Consider the following 18,948-nt stretch of genomic DNA (forward strand, 5'->3'; position numbering starts at 1 on the left):
TCTAATACTCCCCCACCTCCTATCTAATACTCCCCCACCTCCTATCTAATACTCCCTCACCTCCTATCTAATACTCCCCCACTTCCTATCTAATACTCCCCCACCTCCTATCTAATATTCCCCTTGTTGGTAACCACCTCCTATCTAATACTCCCCCACCTCCTATCTAATACTCCCCTTGTTGGCAACCACCTCCCATCTATCTTTCCAGTTTACCCTTTACTCTCCCAATCCAGTAATTCTTTGCCCTTCGTCAAAGTTTCCCTGATTAGCATCCTCTTCACATCTTCATTTCCCTACACACTCAGGCTACACTCTAGCTGCTATCATCTCTATAACCACTTCCTCGAAATCTCCACCAGCTCCTCTGTTTCCTGGCAAAATTACAGCTTGACTTAAACCAAATTCTGTGCTGGTTCTACATCCTTAAGGTAAGAGCTGAAAATGGTTGAATAAAATACCATTTCATGCTGACTCACCTTCCTAAATTCATAACATCAATCTCAGACAGATCTTTTTCATTGCCTGGCAGCCAAAGTATTCTATTTAATTCACTCTCCCACTCTCTTATGTATTTTTTCACCATCTTCTCTCTCCACGCACCCTTAATATGTCCTCCCTGTCCTTATTCTAATCTGATAAACTTGCTTCCTATTTCGTTGAGAAAATAAAAACACTCAGATGAGAACTACATTACCTTCCTACTACAAATTTTTCTTAAATTGCCTTCTCTTCTTCCTCCTTCTGCATTATTTTGATTCCTCCAGCCTATTCAGACTTTACACCTGAAGTCATTCAGAGACTCAAGCACATGTGCACACACTGTAACATCTCTCACAGTAAAAATAGTCTCTTGTTTCCACTTGACCCTTCAGCTATTGCTCAATTCTATCCTTCACTTCATAGCCGCAAAATTTGCCTTTACTCATTTTCTATACTTTCTTACTGACCACCCCTTCTTAAATCCATTTCAGTTAGGCATTTCCCCCCTTTTTAAAATGAAACCTATTTCTGTGAAGTAGCCAATGACCTCCATCTTGCCAACTCACTGATCAATTGCACTTCTTCATCTTACTCTACTTGTCAGCATCGTTTGACACAGGAAATTAATTGCTTTTTACTTGAAAATCTTTATTCACCTGGCATTTTCTTCCTCCATCACTGATGACTCCAGCTTTTTCTTTAATTAACCCTCCCTTACCTTCCCCATCCCTATGTTTCATATTGCCCAGCACACGGTTGTAAGCATCATGACGTCTCTTGCTACACACTCCCTGATGTGACTTTATCTCACCCCTTGACTTTGAATACCAAGGACATGGTGAGACCTCCAAATTATATATTAAACCCTGGATCTTCTCCTTGAGTTTCAAACTTACTTATGTCCTTGCCTTCGTAGCAGGTACTTGGGTATCTCTAACAGGTTCAGAACAGAAGTTCTGGATTTTCTTCATGTTGATCTCCTCACTGGACTTCCCCATATCACTAAGTGGCACCACAAATCCTCCAGACACTCAGACCAAAAATCTAGTAGTTCACCAGGACTTTTTTCTTGACTCCCACATCTAACATATTCAGCAGCAATCATCCAAACTGTAAACCATATCCTGATGTTGTTTCATAATTCTCCATAGCCTCTCTTTCAAGCTAAACTCTAAACTTCTTAGAATGGCACCCAGAAGTCTTCATGATGTATCTCTATAGGTTAATCTCCTCATCTGCTAATTCTCTACCCAAAACTCACACTGTTCAAGTAACAGAACTTCCCTGCTCTTCCTCACCACCCAAAAGTTCCCTTCCTCTTCAAGAACTTGCCAATTTCTACTCCTCCTTCTAGGACATTTTCCTTCCTTAGCCTTATATAATCTTATAGATTATTAATATCCCTATGCAAACAGAACTTCCCCAGTGAAGCCTTTTCTCAATCTTCCATCTCAGATCACAAATTTGTGTGCTTGTTTATTTTCTGTGACTCTTGAATCATGTTATGTTCTGTGAAGGTGGGGATTTTGTTTTGTTTACTGCTATATACAAAAGATGCAAAAAAAGTGTACATATTTTAAGAAAGAAAAAAATTGTATTAAAATTATGATAATCAGTAATACTGATAACAAAAAATGAATACAAGTCACATTGAGCACCTCTTGTAATTGTACAAGAAAAATGAATCAAGTATTACAAATTTAATACAGTTTTCTCCTTTCTTAAAGTATGTGTGTATTTTTTGGCACCCTCTGCATATACTAACCAGTAAAATTGTGGACCATGATATGGACGCTATAAAAATCTGTTCAGTGAGTGAATAACTATGTTCAATATGATAAAGAATATATTAGAGAGAGACTCACAAGTAAGGAATATATCTAATACTATATTGAGAATGCTTCAATCATAAGGAAAAAGGAATTGGCGATTCTTTCTTTGAATCTTAGAGCTCAGTAAAACTTCTGATTTTGAAAAATTCTCTTTGGAATTCAAGTTGTTCCTCTGGAATTATCTGCCTACCACTGGTAATCAGTATATAAACATGCATTCCTGACTACAGACTGATATCCTGTGGATTTTTATTTATTTATTTTAAGAGGATAACCAGTAGTGGATCTTTGGGGAGACATAGCAAGACAGATTTGATGACTTACTGACTTTGAGAGTGATGGTGCACTTAGAATTTTCTGAAATAGCATAAAGAGTGTTTCCAATTGTAGAAATATTTTGTATAGTAAATAAATTATGAAAAAAGTAATGATTATAATCAGTTGAAATAAGCTGAATTAGAGGTCTAAAGATAAAAGAAATAATTTAGTTCGTGATAAAACTAAAAATACAGGTTACCTTGATTGTGTCAAAAGGCTGTTGTTTGGTATGTGTAGCTTTAAAATGCTATTCATTAATACAAAGAAATGTACAGAGTTCTACATAAAATTTTGGTCAACATCTAAGTTACTATCCCCTAGAGGGGTTGCCCCAAACCAAACATGTTCAAGGTGTTTGGTTAAAGGCTTACTGTAAAGAAAGTTATGTCTTTAAAAGATAAGGGAATATGTATAGATCATCAAAAGAATAATTTGTATGGGAACTTCTTAAAGTGATTTTTGCATCCTAAGAATGAAAAAATAAAAACTAATCTCAAGTTTGTAAATGGAATATTCTATGATTAAAATACAAACACATTAACAGATACACAGATATAATCAATCTCATATCAACCTACTTGAACCCTACAGTATTTTACCTCCAAGCATTAATAAACTCTGGTTCTCTAAACAAGACAAGGCATTTGAACAAATAATTTACTCCTACATATAATTAGTAGTGTTAATACATCCCTAAGTTAACACATCACTCTATTTCCCATGAAACGACATTAAAGGGTAGAACCTAGTTTTTTGTTAAGGGTATAAAGTGTATTTATTATATTTAATAAGATTCTTGAGCCACGAGGACAGGCAATGGTTACAGATGGCTGTTCCTGAGCCTTCCTGCTTCAAATGACACCTTGAGGCTTTACTTAAACCTCCGGCCTCCTCCTTTGCCCAGGAAGCTAAAGTTAATGGCTCAATAGTAGCAAACATGATCTAGTAAAAGTCACTAATGTAGATTCCATCATCTGCTATTTCCATTCAGGGGAGAATTCACAGACTTTGAGGCTGCTTTGATACAGGACAGAAGACAGAAATGAAGAGGCCTACAGTCTTTCGTTTTGATTCTTTTTGTGTCTGAGGAGTCTAAGTGTCAAGGCAATCCAATTAAACTTATCCAGTTAGGTTTGTGAACCATGGGATAAGCTGTTTCCCCCTTCTCTGAATTTTTCCAGCTTACCCAGGGGGCTATTAAATGAGCCCAGAAATGGAGGTCGGGAGGGCCACTGTCAAGCACCAACATTAGTCCTCATCTGCTATGACTCATGAATCACTTTACCCAACGCTCCTAGGTCTCCTTACACATAAAAAGGGTTTTATATGTTTTCTCAGATACGTTCCAAATCTAAAATTCTCATTTTAAATTCAGTCTCAATTAAATTCCTGTATTCACTTGAGGTTTATTATCCCTGCCTTTGAATAGAACTTACACAAACAGATAATGAAAGAGATACTAAATTTACTTTTTCAATATACTGAGTAAAATATTACATGCATTGTAATAATAAGCAAACAAAATAATTGCTTGATCATTTATCACTAAAATAAATTCTCGTTCTTGATGTTGGGGCCAAGTAAGTAAGCAAAGCGCTTGATATGCATTCATCAATCTGGCGATTCTTTAACAACATAACGGGCTCCTTGGAAGTTATTACTTTTCTTCCCCAAGCTGTGCAGAACCCAAACAGCAAAATACTGCTACAGCAACGAACAGGACAATCCTCGATTTACTTTACAATGTGCCTGCTTTATTGATGGTTTCCAAAACAGCATATACTGTGAAAGGGAATGGACTGCACAACCAGAGGGGTTTGGGTTCCAGTTCTGACTTTCTTTCTTACCAAATCAGTGACATTAAGCAATTAAACACCCATTGATGAATATAAAAGGACAGGAAACTGTCTAGTAGAGCCTTCCATATTATAAATATTTGTTGAATGTTTATTTATTGAATGAACCTCTCAGAGGCTTAGGTTTTCATAGACAATAAAGATAATAATGACTTAGTCCTTTCTCAAGAATTCAAAAAAGACAAATGTGAAAGCCATTAGCAGAGCCCATGGCACTCAGCAGATGCTCAAAAACTGACTCACTGTAAAATAAAACTGAGTCACTAAAGAGCATACAGTTTGCTCAAAAATAAGTTTAAAATTAATACTTTTTAGTAAGTATTAAAAATAAGTCACAATATCTACAAAGGCAATGACACATGCCGATGTGTAGTTTACCATCAATTAGGTTTCGCTTTAAGCCCTCAAAGATATAAAGTGCTCCCTTTAACACTCTCTTAAGCCTGCAATTTCAACTATTGCCATTTTCTATGAGCACTTCTGTGTCATCTTGTTTTGTTCATTTCTGTGGATCGTCTCCACAGGACACTTCCATCCCAGGGAAGCTGCTTTCCCAGGTTACTAACTAGCTCCTCAGTCCAGGACAGAACTTCACCTACAGTATCTGCCTGAACTAAGAGTACACAGAACTGCTGATATTTGGCTAGCTATGACCTATAAAAATACAAATTTCATGTGGTTTAGTAAATAGTTATTTTAACTATATGTATAAAACCATAAATTTATATCTAACTATTAATTCTCAGTATACAGTGTGGAGTTGGCCTAACAGCTATGCCTCTAATATATGGATATAAACATAATATAAATACTAAACAAAGATTATCATGCATGATGTCTGGCATTGCCCTCTAGCTTCCCTGAAAATGAAACAAGTAATTCATTGCTGGCATTATTATTATTATTTTTTAGATGGGATAACCCTGCCCACCCAGCCAGCAGCCTCTATCCCATCCTCCTGCCCATTCCACCGTCCTTATTAAGATCCTCGCCAAATGCTACCCCCTGAACCAGGCTTCCCCAGGCACGCCTTTCTTGTGCTCTGGCTCTGCACCACAATCTGCAGCTTCCCCGTCTGCGTGCCTCATTAGACTAGGAGCAGTCCCTGCTTTCACCTAATTTGAAAGCAAGTAGCTGGTCAACCTGTAAGAACCGCTGTCTTACATTATCAGGCAAAGTTTACAGGTACATGGACAGACTCTTCGGTTTCTCAAAGTCTTTAACTTGAAAAATTCACTGAATTTTGTTAGGAGTCCTTTGGTATATAAATCAGAATTTAAAATCTTACACAGCAAGTCTTTCCCCACGTTTCTGATGGGAAAAAAATAGAATTCTGTATTCTACCAGAAAAAAACTGCAAGTTTTTAATTATATAAATTATAAACAATGTGCTGACTGTAAGCTATCTTTACTGCATCACTATGTAGCATTAAACACAGGGAAGCAACTTACCAGTCTCCGATGTTCTTACAGAGAGCACGGAAGACACCTGGTCGCCGTGGCCGTACCTAGTGTATGACCTCACGGAAATGTTATAGAGGGTATAGGGTTTTAAGTCCTCTAAAATGATGCTTGTTGTGGAGGAGTTCTTTATAAATAAAGAATCTGTATCTTTATAGAGCACTTCATAAGCAATGATGACCCCATTGGGTTTCTCGGGTGGGGACCACTTCAACCTTATCTCATTTGCAGTGATGTCTATTACTTCAAGATCTTGAGGTGATGACTCCGGTTCTGGGGGAAGAAAACAAAATTTTAAGTACATGTATTTTTTTCATGCTTGTTCCTTCAGCTACCAGAGAAGGCATGAGATAAAGGCAGTAAGCATGGAACAGCACTTTTTAAAAATAATTAAAACTGCCACTGCTGGGCTCACCGTCCTCTAAGGTTCTCACAAAGACATCATTTTCTTCAGACAAAGAACTTTCTCCAACGTGGGTTGAGGCAGCCACTCTCATTTTGTATTTTGTGTATTTCTTTAATCCTATAAGGACAACAGGAAATTTTTTATAAAATAAAGCTTTTGGATTGGTGCCGTTTAATATGGGGCTAATGAAAATAATTTATTTGGGGGACTATTTAAATCAACTTCCATATAATCTCAATCTCCTCAAATTCCTTGGGATTGAAGGCCTGTCTCCAGTGATGATCTTTGAGAGTTTTTGTAAAATGTTAAGGCAATAATATAAATCTGAAAAAAATAATTTTTGGCACATCAAAGGGTAGAGTTGACTTGGCACAAATATGATGCCCAGCTCATTTCCACATTCATTTTTTCTCGGCTTTAGTCATGTGGTATTTTCATGTACCGCATATAATATTCCTTGGGTTAAACATGCTTCTATGAAACTTGTGATCCAGGGCTTTTTATTTCTTCGTGGGTAAATATAATTAAAGAAAAACACCTTTAATCAAGTTTTTCCACATCTATTTTAGGAGATATTCCTGGCAGCAGAGAACAACAAAATGTGGAATGACACAGAACTTGTCCCACAGTGTTTAAGACAGAGAGAGGTGTATATTTTCCATCAGATTGGGAATGTTAAAAAAAAAGAAAAAGAAAGAAAAAACTTTCTGTTCTACCTGTTATAAGAAAGCGGGTATCTGTAGTCGTCATCTGGAAGGCTCTGTCTGTATCCAGTTCCATTGCATAAATTGTATAATGAGTTATTTTTCCATTGGGATATTCTGGAGGATCCCAGTATAACAAGATTGATGAAGAACTAATATTTTTATAATTTATAATTTGAATGGAGCTTGGAACTTGAAGAGAAAACAATTAATATGAATGAAAATATGGCGAGAGCAGTATTTGCGGGGATGGTTTCCAAGGAAAGACATTCCTACCTTGCTCCCGTGTCCTGACATTGAGAGCCGTTGGTGGTCCTTCTCCCATGATGGTGAAAGCAGACACACTAATCATGTGCTCAGTGAAAGGTGTGAGTCGCCTGATAATGTAAGACAGCTGCTCAGCATCAATATCAGTGAGATACTGATTCCTCGCCAGGACTATTTGAAATAAGTAAAATTAAAAAAAAAAATGTTTGGCTTCACAATCAAAGTATTGTTCCTTACACCGTGAAATCTTAAACGTGACTGCGTATCACTCATTAATCTGTATACGCCTCTGTATTAAAGCTGGGTATATAAGTAACCGCAAATATAAAACGCTAACTTTAAAGATCATACTGAATGTTACTATGCCTTCTTAATACCCCCGATAATATCTATAAACATTTTGTGCTCAGAACACAGCTTTGCTAGTTTTCATGCACTATTCGGTATTCTGGAGACAAGATCAGTGTTCTGAGAAAATGTAACTCAGAGACTGGCAAAGAATTTTTCTGAGAAGAAAGAGTAGGCAACACCATCAAATTCAAATACTATAAATCAATACTAGCTTTTCGGAGAAGAGTTAAAAAGTAAGAGTTTTAGTTGGACTCAAAATTCACCATATATTCACTAAACCAATAATTCCTTAAAGCAAGCATGTTTGGGTAATTGACATATAAATATGCCTGAACTAGGATTTTAAATGATAGATTTTTACTTTATGTAGAATTTGTGCTTGCAAAACTATCAATTAGCCATTCGCAGAAACTTGAAGTGTTTCAGGAAACATCTCCATCAGAAATCATGAGTCCCCCCACGTTCTGTGTTGTCCATAGGCTTTCTTGCGCAATAAAAATGAATCGCTAACAGAAATAAACATAGATTGAATATAATGTGATTTTTTTTTACTAATTCTACTATAAATGTAATAAAATAACATGTTTCATTTAGAATGGGACAAACACCAAGTTAGAAACAAGGCAGTAAAATATTCTTCTCACTTAACAATTCAGAAAAACCAGAGAGATCATACAGTCCTGGGTCACCTTACCGAGTGTTTTTTTTTAGGTTGCCATATATGACATTTTTCTTTTAGAAAGAATAAGCGTCCCTGACACTGAAGAGCAAGTGTATACACTAATGACATCACCACATCATTGGAGTCACTTACACCTGTTTATCACACTATGCACTGGAGTTGTAACTTTCTGACCTATTTACCTTCAGTGACATTTCAAAACCTATTAGTCAAAAGCTGCAGAGAGTGTGCGGCCTGTAAAGGATTCGAAGATATGTTAATCCCTCCCCATCACACCTGCTTTGGCAACTGTAATAACTGATTGTCTCTGCAGCTTGGCCAGAAACGCTAGGGTGCTACTTTCTTTAGGAGGAAGGTCAGATGGGTTAGGAGGGGCCGGTGTCTGCCTGTGTGGCATTTCCATTTGCTGCATGAGGTTATCTGACAGTTAAAAAAAAAAAAGAAAAATCTGACTCCAGCTCATGGACCATTAATAATACGGTTGAACTCTAAGCTAAGGTTCATATCTTTGCTGGCTAGCACTGGTGGTTTAAGTGCACTCTATAGAAAATGAAGTTTTACCTACCAGCTGGTGAATTCTGATCGTCAGCTCTACTCCTTGCAGGAAGAATATTATATGGATGACTATAATACAGAAATGAGGCAAGCGAGTGCAGGTCAGAAGGCATCTCCGCTGAACCTTCGTATAATCCTGCCATTGGCTCTAATATGTTCATGATTTCTGGAGCCACAGGATCGTTTACATACTGTAATTAAAAGTAACATTTATGAAGACTGCTTGTGACACTTACACTTGATGACTTAAATCAACTGTTAAAGAACTTGCAACTTTGGAATCACGCTTTTTAAAAACGATATCATTTCTCTGACTCTTGTCTTCTTTAGATTCTGAAATTTCATCTCTTGAATCACTTTACTACATTGTAATTGCTCTGTTTCTTAAAAGACCAATATTATATTTTGGGAAGAAGCAGATACTTGTTTCTGGACTTGGCTATTTTCGTTATGGTAAAATTAGACACCCTCATGCCAAGATTTCGTGACTGAAATATTTTAACTGCTCACTCCCCTAAAGGTCCGTGTTCTGGCCATACTGATGCACTAAGACATGTTTTGCTTCCCTATTTATTTGTCCTCATTTTTATATCAAGTGCGAGAGGCCTGCAGGACTGCTCAGTATATACTCTGCATATCAGTGATGGTAGATTATCCGTAATAGAGTGAAGTTACAGACAAGAATAAAACATAGTGAGGCTCGGGGTTCACCTATCCACGCTCTGCAATCTAAGGAATATTCTAAGCAACTGCTATCATTCCTAGACCTCATAATGTAATTCACACATGTCAAGTTCACCAAAGTGGCAGATATTGCGGTGAAAACATCAGGAATAGATTACAGATGTATATAGTAGCGCTTTTTGTTAGGATAACAAGACGACCCCTTCCCTTCTCCTCTGTTCCTACCCAGCATAATTGATTGAAACGAAATAGGAAGAAAGGGTGTGTTGATTAAATAATACAGATGATGGTTTAGGATGTTGACTTTGGAGTAAATGCTAAACATTATTCAAAGAAAATATTGCCTGAAAGGACTTAACAACGTGGTGTAATATGCGGACTTAAGATTCTAATTAAAACACACCCATCAACATAGGCTTTGGAGATAATCAGGGAAGTACGGTCTCGATAACGCTAAGACAATATTAGGGATTTTGTTCATTGTAATCAAGGCATTGTTGTTTGTACTGAAATGTTTGTGCTTTTTAAATATGCACGCTTAGGCACACAGCCTCAAAACAACGTGAAGTGTGGGATTTGTTTCAAAGTACATGTGGAACAGCGTTGGGCCCCCAGCTGTGGGTACATGGGGTTTATCATATTCTGTACTTCCCTGGCTGTGTGAAATTTTCCAAAATAAAATCGTTGTGGGGAAAAAAAGAGTGTTGCAAAAACTAGCCTCTTAGTCAATTCCTTTTCAAGTTCTGCTTCGAAATTCACCTCTAAAACCCCCTTTTGAAAAATGTATTCTATTCCTTCTCGATTCCAAGTTCCTCTACCCTCAGAGTTTATTATAAATGCATAACAGAGGTTGCAGATGTGCATAAGTTTTGGGGCTTCGGTCTTTTAATTACTTAACATGTTTTGGAGTTGTCTTCACACTTAGGGATTTTCTATTTCTTGTTAACATCAAAGCATGTAATATTTTTTTTAAATGATAGATTCTCAGGAAAAAAAAACTCAGAAAGGCAAGAAATTTTAGAGTAGTTCTGTTAATTTAACTATTTTCAAAAGCAAGTTATTCAAATATTAATTTTTCTGAGAGATGAAAGAATAAAGGATTCAAAAACTCTCCAGTCCTCCAAATTATATTTACAAAATAAAATTATCTAAATCTAGTTAATACTTTAGCCAGAAAAAGTGGCACGCTGAACTGCAGGAGGAGTCCCATACAATCTATTAAATACTTCACAAACACCGTGATAAAGAACCCTGGATAGGGAACCCAATGTGGCACAAGGTCAAGGTCTTCCTTTTTCCAACAACTCACTTCAGCTCTGCCCCACTGGGAAATCGGGGAGGTTGTGGATCCCAAACACATAATTCAGATGCTCTGGTGTTCCAGTCAGGAGTTTATGCACGAACTACACAGCTGTTTCCACTATCAATCAGTCACCTTTTGAGAATCTCCTGTGCACCAAGTGCTGTAGAAGGGACACTGAGGTAGCACAAAGAATTTTCTCCTGACCTGTAACTTTGCATTAAATCTCTCCATATTTTCTACCCCATGTCAGATAAATTATTGAGTGAAACCACAGTATCCCATCAATTACCTCAGTTAAGCATCTCTGCAGACAAACTGCCACTTCAGCATCAGAGTTGACCTTAATACTTTTGACTCTGTGAATTTCTTTCTCTCCAATTCTGCTATTCTGCTATTGGAAAAACCCTCTGTCACTAAGGCAATGATTTGAAGCTTGGTTTTGTAACGACCCAGAATGTGTCTAATGGTCACCAAGTGTGCCATGTCATGAATGTTTCCTACCCTTTGCCTCCTTAAAAAGACATTATATTAGAAGTTAGGTTTTTCTTTTTTTTTTTAATTTATTGTTGAAGATTCATTGAGGGTACAAGAAACCAGGTTTCACTGATGGCATTTGTTAGGGAAAGTCCCTCTTACTATCGTGTCTTGCCCCCAAAAGGTGTGGCACACACCAAGACCCCACCCCCGTTAGTCAGGTTTTTCAAAAGAGAAAAAAGTAATAATTGTAAGAGCAAAAGTGATAGGAAAGAATTAGAATTTAAGAGAGTAATGGGAAGAGGCAGAGAGAAGCAGGAGGCCAATGAGGGAAATAGGAGGGGACAAACGCCCCTTGTAATGCCTGATGGTTTGGGGGCTCACTGAGTTAATCCAAGGTTCTCAATTGCAGTACAGTTGACATTCTGTGTTGTATAATTTTCTATTGGGGAAGCTGTTCTCGGCATAGCAGGAACCTTGGTCCTTACCCACTACAACCATCTGCCTACTTGTGACAATTGAAAGTATCTCCAGAGATTAACAAATGTCTCCTGGAACTGCTGGTTGAGCACCATTGATTTAGGGAATGTCACAATTCATCAACATGAAAGGCCTTGTATATGCTGCCCAGGAATCCTTGGAATTTACATGAAAGAATTAGAAGTCTTCAGAGTTAAATTCCTAATCCACCTGAGTAAACCATCTTGGTTTTACATGTAATAATCTTTATTATAGTGCATGTGGTTTTATTTTTAAAAAACCCTATTATATTATATCTGTCAATTTAGAGGAAGTGGAGGTCTGCCGAATTGAATTAATAAAATGTTTGACTTATTCTTAAGAAATGCGTCTGTATTTTAATAGAGACTATAATATGATTTATGCTGTAATCAAGACGTGAGAAAAAGAAAAGTTTGTAATTACCATAGGCCAGGAAGCCTCTAAAGGACACTGTATCATTTAATATTTTCAAGCTTAATTTGATCTATTCCATTTATGTGCCTAGTGCTCAATAAACTAAACTTAACTCAAGGCTTTCCTAAACTATTCTCAGCTTCTGTCCTCAGCCTCATCCTACTAACTGGCCACGTACTTAGCCAACTTTCTTCCCACACCCATCAATGAGGAACTTTGATATACCGGAGGAATATGTTGGATGAAAAATTTTGTCATACTAGGCAGCTAGATGTCTGTTGCAGAAAAACGTGTGAGGCATTTTCCTAACAGAAGAACAAGTACCAATGAGCTCTGAGCATGAAATTTAACCCAAGAACAATCCACGGAGAAATGGCTTTAGGGTTTTGGGTTTTTTTTGTTTTTTTTTTACTTCAGTCTCAGTGGCATGAAGCTCCAAAGAAATTAATTTTATTCTTGAAGTGTTTTGATTGAATGAGGAAATGTATACCAAAGGAGAAAATAATTAATTTGTCTTTATCCAAATTCCATACAGAATACTGTGTTCAGCTGAGTAAGAGGATTTTGAAAAACTATAAAATATACACAGAAGAGTGATCCATAGTATGAAGGACCCAGAAACCGTGACTAAGGGGGAACCAAGGACACTAAGCTGTAGGAAAATTACCACCACTGTCTTCAGTGAGAAAAAGCTAAACTGTTGTGTTGCTGTTATTACTGTAAAGACTTATTTTTTGAGCTGCTATGTGTGAGAGTGCAAAACACGTCATCATCATGATATGTAACAAGGGTCTGATGATGGATTTATAAAGAAAATAATTCCTCGTTCACACTCTCCCTGCTCCAAGCCTGACTCCCAGAAGCAGCACTTCAGTGAACTCCCGTGTTCAGTTTTATGGCATTTACTTCGAAAATCATTAAATAACATCCTAATATTGCTCTTTTAATATTCACCTACCCTAGGATTGATTGACTTTCTGCTGTGACAGGGAGGAACTGGCTTACCCAAATAGATATATACACGCCTTCCCCAACTGTACTCAATTTTTATTATTTTTATAACATAAATGGTATACTTCTATCTAGATGGATTATTCTAACAGGTGTGTGAAATCTAACACAGTGGGCCGGGAGAGGGTGGTGATTAGCCTCTCAGGTGGACACCGATATCCTCACCTCCTCTTGTTGACACTTGTGTGTATTCTCCTCCCCTTGAGTTGAGTAGGCCCTGGGACTTGCATTTAACCAATAGAATAAAGCACAAGGGCTGGCATGGCAAACCCATGATTATATCATTTAGACCCTATTTGCTGGCTTAATGAAGAAAATGGCCATTTGGGGACAGCCATGTGGCAAGAAACAGCAGGGGTCCTCCAGGAGTAGAGGGTAGACTCCACCCAGGAGTCAGCAAGAAGCTAAGGCCATTATTAGTTCTATAACTAAAAGGAAATAAAATCTACCAAAAACCTTAGCAAGCCTGGAAGTGGACTCTTCTCTAGTCAAGGCTCCCAGTGAGAACAGAGCTCAGCCAACCCCTTGATTGAAGCCTTATGAGAACCCGAGCAGAGAACCCATCTAAGCTGTGCCTGGACTCCTAACCCACAGGAACTGTGAGATAATAACTCTCAGTTGTTTTAAGCTGCTAAGTTTGTGGCAAATTATTACACAACAATTAAAAACTAATACAGAGAAATTAAAAACAGGACTTCAGACAGGAGATTATGTGATCCTGGAGTGGGTAGGGACACAGGAATAAAATAGAGACAGGAAAGTCCCACTCTGGGGGTTGAAATAACTGACCTTTGTATTAATTGTCTATTAAATGCTAAGAAGACCCTAAGTCAGAGGTAATTCTAAGGTTTCAAACCTTCAACAAAGAGGAGAATGATGTCATTAACCAAAAAGAGAAACAGACAAACAGCAGCAGCGTCATAAATGCTCACCCTCAACACCTCTAAACACTGTTGCTAGACAATGACCATCAGGTCAGAGATGTGTAGTACACCCAGCCCAAGGCATTAGCAAATTCTAACCCTGTGACTTGGTAGAGAAGCTTCCAGCCAATATCTCTTCAGGCCTTGTTCTTGACACTCTGGGACTATTCATTGCCTGGGAAGACTTTCTTATTGTGTGTCCTGTGGGGACCTTCAGGTAACCACCACCATCCTAAGATCTCTGTCTAGTATATGTTCCTTGTCTCTGCTTCACCTCCTCCTTCCCGTCATGAACCAGGTCAAATTACATCAGGGAATTCAAGGTGGCCAGAGTGCATGGAACATATGGTACGGTCCATTTTCACATCCAGGGAAGGGCCAGAAGTAGAGGAAGGCTGGGACCAGGAAAAGATTGACGGTATCTGCGGTGGAGGTGGGAAGTAACACCACAGGTGAAAGAAGCAGAAATTCTGAAACGAAACAGCAGAAGCAGGAGCTGAATCACTGTTGGGGATGTCTCTTCAGCTCAGGGATTGCTGCAGTGGTCCTAGGTACATGTATTCTTTGCATGCCCCAGGAAGCAGCCAATATCTGGATGAGACTAGTCTGAGGCTTAACGGGTCCCCACACACGTACACAGGTGGCTCAGTGAGGGGAATGAAGACAGGGAAGGAAAATCAGTGTCGTCTGCACTTCCCAACAGAAACACACACAAAATACTTGACTTCCAACATGGATAGAAGCAAACACATTGTCAAAAGATCCCAGTCCTTTCATTTAAATACATAAAATGACTCAAATCTCTATTAATTAGTTACATGATTTCTTTAATCAAACTGCCATTATTATTTTTTAAATCATGGCAGCTCTCAGAAATTTAGCCTGCCAAGAGCAAATTGGACACAATTGCTAACCGCGGCTATTCAAATGACTCTGCCTTTCCCTGGCAACTGTTCCAAATTGCAAATATAGCCTTTGAAGCGTATTTAAATCATAACATGAGTTTCCAAATAATTTATTAACTAAATTAGCATAATAATATTCACTTATGAGAGAACCTTTAGTCCAGCTTAATGGTTCAATTAACATTTTTCATATGCTAAAAATGAATTTTAAAAGAATAATAGCACTGCACTAATAAAGTATGACCTAGCTAAATTATCGACAGGCCCAAATTTGCTGCACTTTATACTAGGAAGTTGTCAGATATTTTATGTTTGAGTACAGGTAAATCTTTCAACTTGTCAGGACCAGCACGAAGCAGAAAGGGCCCACCAAGAAGTGAAATGAAAATGCAGGACAGTGCCTGTGGCTCAGTGAGTAGGGTGCTGGCCCCACCAAGAGGTGGTGGGCTCAAACCCAGCCCTGGCCAAAAAGTGGAAAAAAAAAAAAAAGAAAGAAAGAAAGAAAGAAAATGCAATACCTCATTCTTCCCTGTGAGCAAAGTATCTTCCAAAATTTTTCCTGTCTCTGAAACTAGTACTTTCACTCGGTATTGGTTAATAATTCCATTCGGTTGTCGTGGTTTCTTCCAAGTAATTCTCACTTGTGTGGCTTCTACCTCTGCAAGCTGTAAATCAGATATTGCACCTGGAACTAAAAAAAAAAAGAAAAGAAAAGAAAAGAAAAAGAAAAAAATGATTTGAAAATACATTTTCAAGTGAAAATATTTCCTAAATTCTTAACTCATGAAAATACTGTAAAACAATTAAACAACTTATTAAAAGATAACTATGGTATAGGAGTCTTCAAATAAATAGATATTTAAAATTTGAATTTCTAAATATCGTTCTCAAAGTGTGAATAACAAACAGGAAAATGAAGGAGCTCAGGGAATTTCACCCCAAAATATAATCCCTTGGTACAAAGAGTGTTTTGAATTGAAGGACCTTTTAGAGCAACATGTGTGAGGAAGGACTTTCTTGTATCTGTATAAATCCGGGTAGACCTGTCCAAAAGAATAATTGCTTTTTCTTCACCTACCTGTTATCTCAGGAAATATCAAGACAGTACCTGTTTCTCTGGTTAATTTCCAAAAAGAATCATTTGCAAGTCACTTTTCTCCCATCCATTCATTCTCTCAAATATCTATTTATCCTCCCGGGTAACCATGTATTGCCACTAAATAGAATTCCCCATATTCCTCATCTTCCCCTCCACTCTAAAATGAGAGTATATAAACTTCTGGACCCAATTAGAACACTGGGTAATTATTCTGCTATTCTCCCCATGAACACAGTAAATAAATTCATAATTTCTTTCAATGATTAATCTGCTGCCTTGTGTGTTGATCTTTCATTGAATCTTTTAGGGAAGAAGAGTGAGTTTTCCTTCTGTCCCACAATTACAGAATGACTTTCCAAAATCCAAATGTCATGACATTTGTTCAAAACAAATTAATTAATAAAAATAATTTCTCTGAGAAGCCACCTATTTAGGGATGATTCATGCCCAATTGAAATCGAGACAGCTTCATAAAAATTATAAGAGGAGATCAAGATATAATATCCAGAGGCTGTGGATGCAATTACACTGCCTTTATTTGATTACATACAATTGTTTGCAGAGTTGGTTGAGTTTGGTCACATGATTTTTAAATTAATCATGTGATTTCAAATTTTAGGTGAACTCATTCTTAGCAGTAGGAACCAACTAACAATTAGATTAAGATAAAGTATGTTTTAAGGAAATAAAACTTCATTACCAAGTATAGAAAACAAGTTCTAGTAATAAAGTCACCAAGAATGACACATAGGAAACCTCTCAGTTTCACAGATGTGAAGGATCACAGGGATAAACGCAAACCTGGATTTTGATCATCTTTGGTTATAGCTCAATTTGTCATTGTGAATAGTCAGTTTATCCCTCCAAACCTCACTTTCTTCACTTAGAAAATGGATGGGATTATAGGGTTGGGGTTGCTATAAAAAACAAATGGTTCAAGAGAATTTCATAAATTTATAAAATCTTCAGGAAATAGAAAGTATGACATAAAATTATAATCCCTAATGATCACCAACAGAGGAGAACAACCCCATTTTCTTTTTTAAGACAACAGAAAGGAATTGGAAAATAATTTTACAACCCCCTTGAGTGTTACTTATAATTAGTGAACCTAATTGTGATTAAATTAGCTATGTATCAAACTATTGCTCTATGGATTCATACAGATGAAATCTATAAATGTCATCCAATAGAGAACTGCTACTTTGTCTCTAGTAACCAGCAAAGACCCTCTACATCCTGGGACAATCATTTCATCATTCATCGTTCAGCATTCTAACCATTCATCATATGATCACGGTTCTAGACATTCAGAATAGGAGGAATAAGACACACCAAACCCTCTGGTCAAGGTCATGTATCTGGTACAAGTTTTATTTCCTTAAAATATACTGCACCTAGAACTTACATTCCTGCCATGATGTTTACCAATATTCACTTTTCAAAGGTGGACAAACTTTCTGATGAACTGAGTAGCAAAGCTATTTAAATAGAAAAGATCTTATTCCATTTCTCCCCAAATTTTAGTGTGCAGTCTCTCTCTAGACGAAACTTTATCCAGCATTGTATAATATAAATGACAGAAAAGATCCACTGTATCTTTTATTTAATTTGAACTGATGTAGAGTCTCAATTGAAAAAAATAATAATCACTGCATTGATCACAGTAATCAGACAACTATGGTCGGTTCCATTTGATACAACACAATAATGTGGTAGAATATCAAATATTACCTAATACAGCAGAAAAAATCCTTAGTTTACTCTTATTTAGCTGGCCAAACCTAAGAGTTATAGTTGACACTGCTTATCTTTTATGGATCAATTTATAATCTATTTCTCAATATAATTTAGTGTTGCCAGCCTGAAATTATAAACCAAGTAAAGATTAAGTGGTTCTATATTACTGTAAAATATATACTGCAAACCTGTCTCTTTTTCCAATCAAAAAAAAAAAGGCTTAGGGGATAAAGGAAACAGAATAGACAGAATTTTATCTTGTGTTTAGAAAGATACTTGACCTGTTAGACCACAAACTCTTACAGAGAAGTATGGATTAGATCAAAGTCCTTGATCATTGATACAATATTTACTAAAGAAAAACACACAAGGCAATTATTAATGAATGGTTCAGCCTCAATTTAAAAGGTACTGTTCGAAGGGACTACCTAATAGTAATTCTAAAGTTAATGTATTTATAACTTTTTCTAATAAATGAGAAACATAGTAGTTATATGACTGATAAAAAATATTCCATATTTTCCTTACCCCAATTCCATTTGTTTTCACCATAAAAAGTGTAAAATTTACTAGGTGTAGAATATAAATGTCTTAACATAATAACTAAGAAAATGCTGTGAAGGCTATGTTGACCAGTTTGATGAAAGCATTTCAGATTGTGTGTAAAACTAGCACATTATATCCCATGATTACATTAATGTACACAGCTATGATTTAATACAAAGAAAAGAAAGTGATGCTGAATGATGAATTTGCCAGCTGACGGCAAAAAATGATTTTAATTTTGAAGGTGTTTGTGTATAGGCAGTACCTAAGAGTCATTCTCAAGTCAATACATTTATAAATTGTACTAATAAATGAGAAACCAAGTAGACAAATAATCAATAAAAAATACTTCAAGTTGTGGGCAGTGCCTATGGCCCAAAGGAGTAGGGTGCCAGCCTCATATGCTGGAGGTGGGTTCAAACCCAGCCCTGGC

General features: G+C 37.0%; 1 protein-coding gene across 1 annotated transcript in view; it reads right to left on the reverse strand.

The window, feature by feature from the left end:
• The window catches only part of PTPRQ (protein tyrosine phosphatase, receptor type Q), a 195,259-nt gene that overhangs the window by 160,519 nt on the left and 15,792 nt on the right, over positions 1 to 18,948 (reverse strand). The window contains exons 9-14 of the mRNA XM_012814160.2: positions 15,649 to 15,821; positions 8,926 to 9,106; positions 7,337 to 7,498; positions 7,073 to 7,252; positions 6,366 to 6,473; positions 5,942 to 6,223 (exon numbers count right to left, since the gene is read on the reverse strand). Of these exons, the coding sequence (XP_012669614.2) occupies positions 5,942 to 6,223; positions 6,366 to 6,473; positions 7,073 to 7,252; positions 7,337 to 7,498; positions 8,926 to 9,106; positions 15,649 to 15,821 (1,086 nt within the window). The remainder of the gene's footprint in view (positions 1 to 5,941; positions 6,224 to 6,365; positions 6,474 to 7,072; positions 7,253 to 7,336; positions 7,499 to 8,925; positions 9,107 to 15,648; positions 15,822 to 18,948) is intronic.

Source organism: Otolemur garnettii, unplaced genomic scaffold (assembly GCF_000181295.1).
Source record: "Otolemur garnettii isolate 467f Iridium unplaced genomic scaffold, OtoGar3 scaffold00007, whole genome shotgun sequence".
Taxonomy (NCBI): Eukaryota; Metazoa; Chordata; class Mammalia; order Primates; family Galagidae; genus Otolemur; species Otolemur garnettii.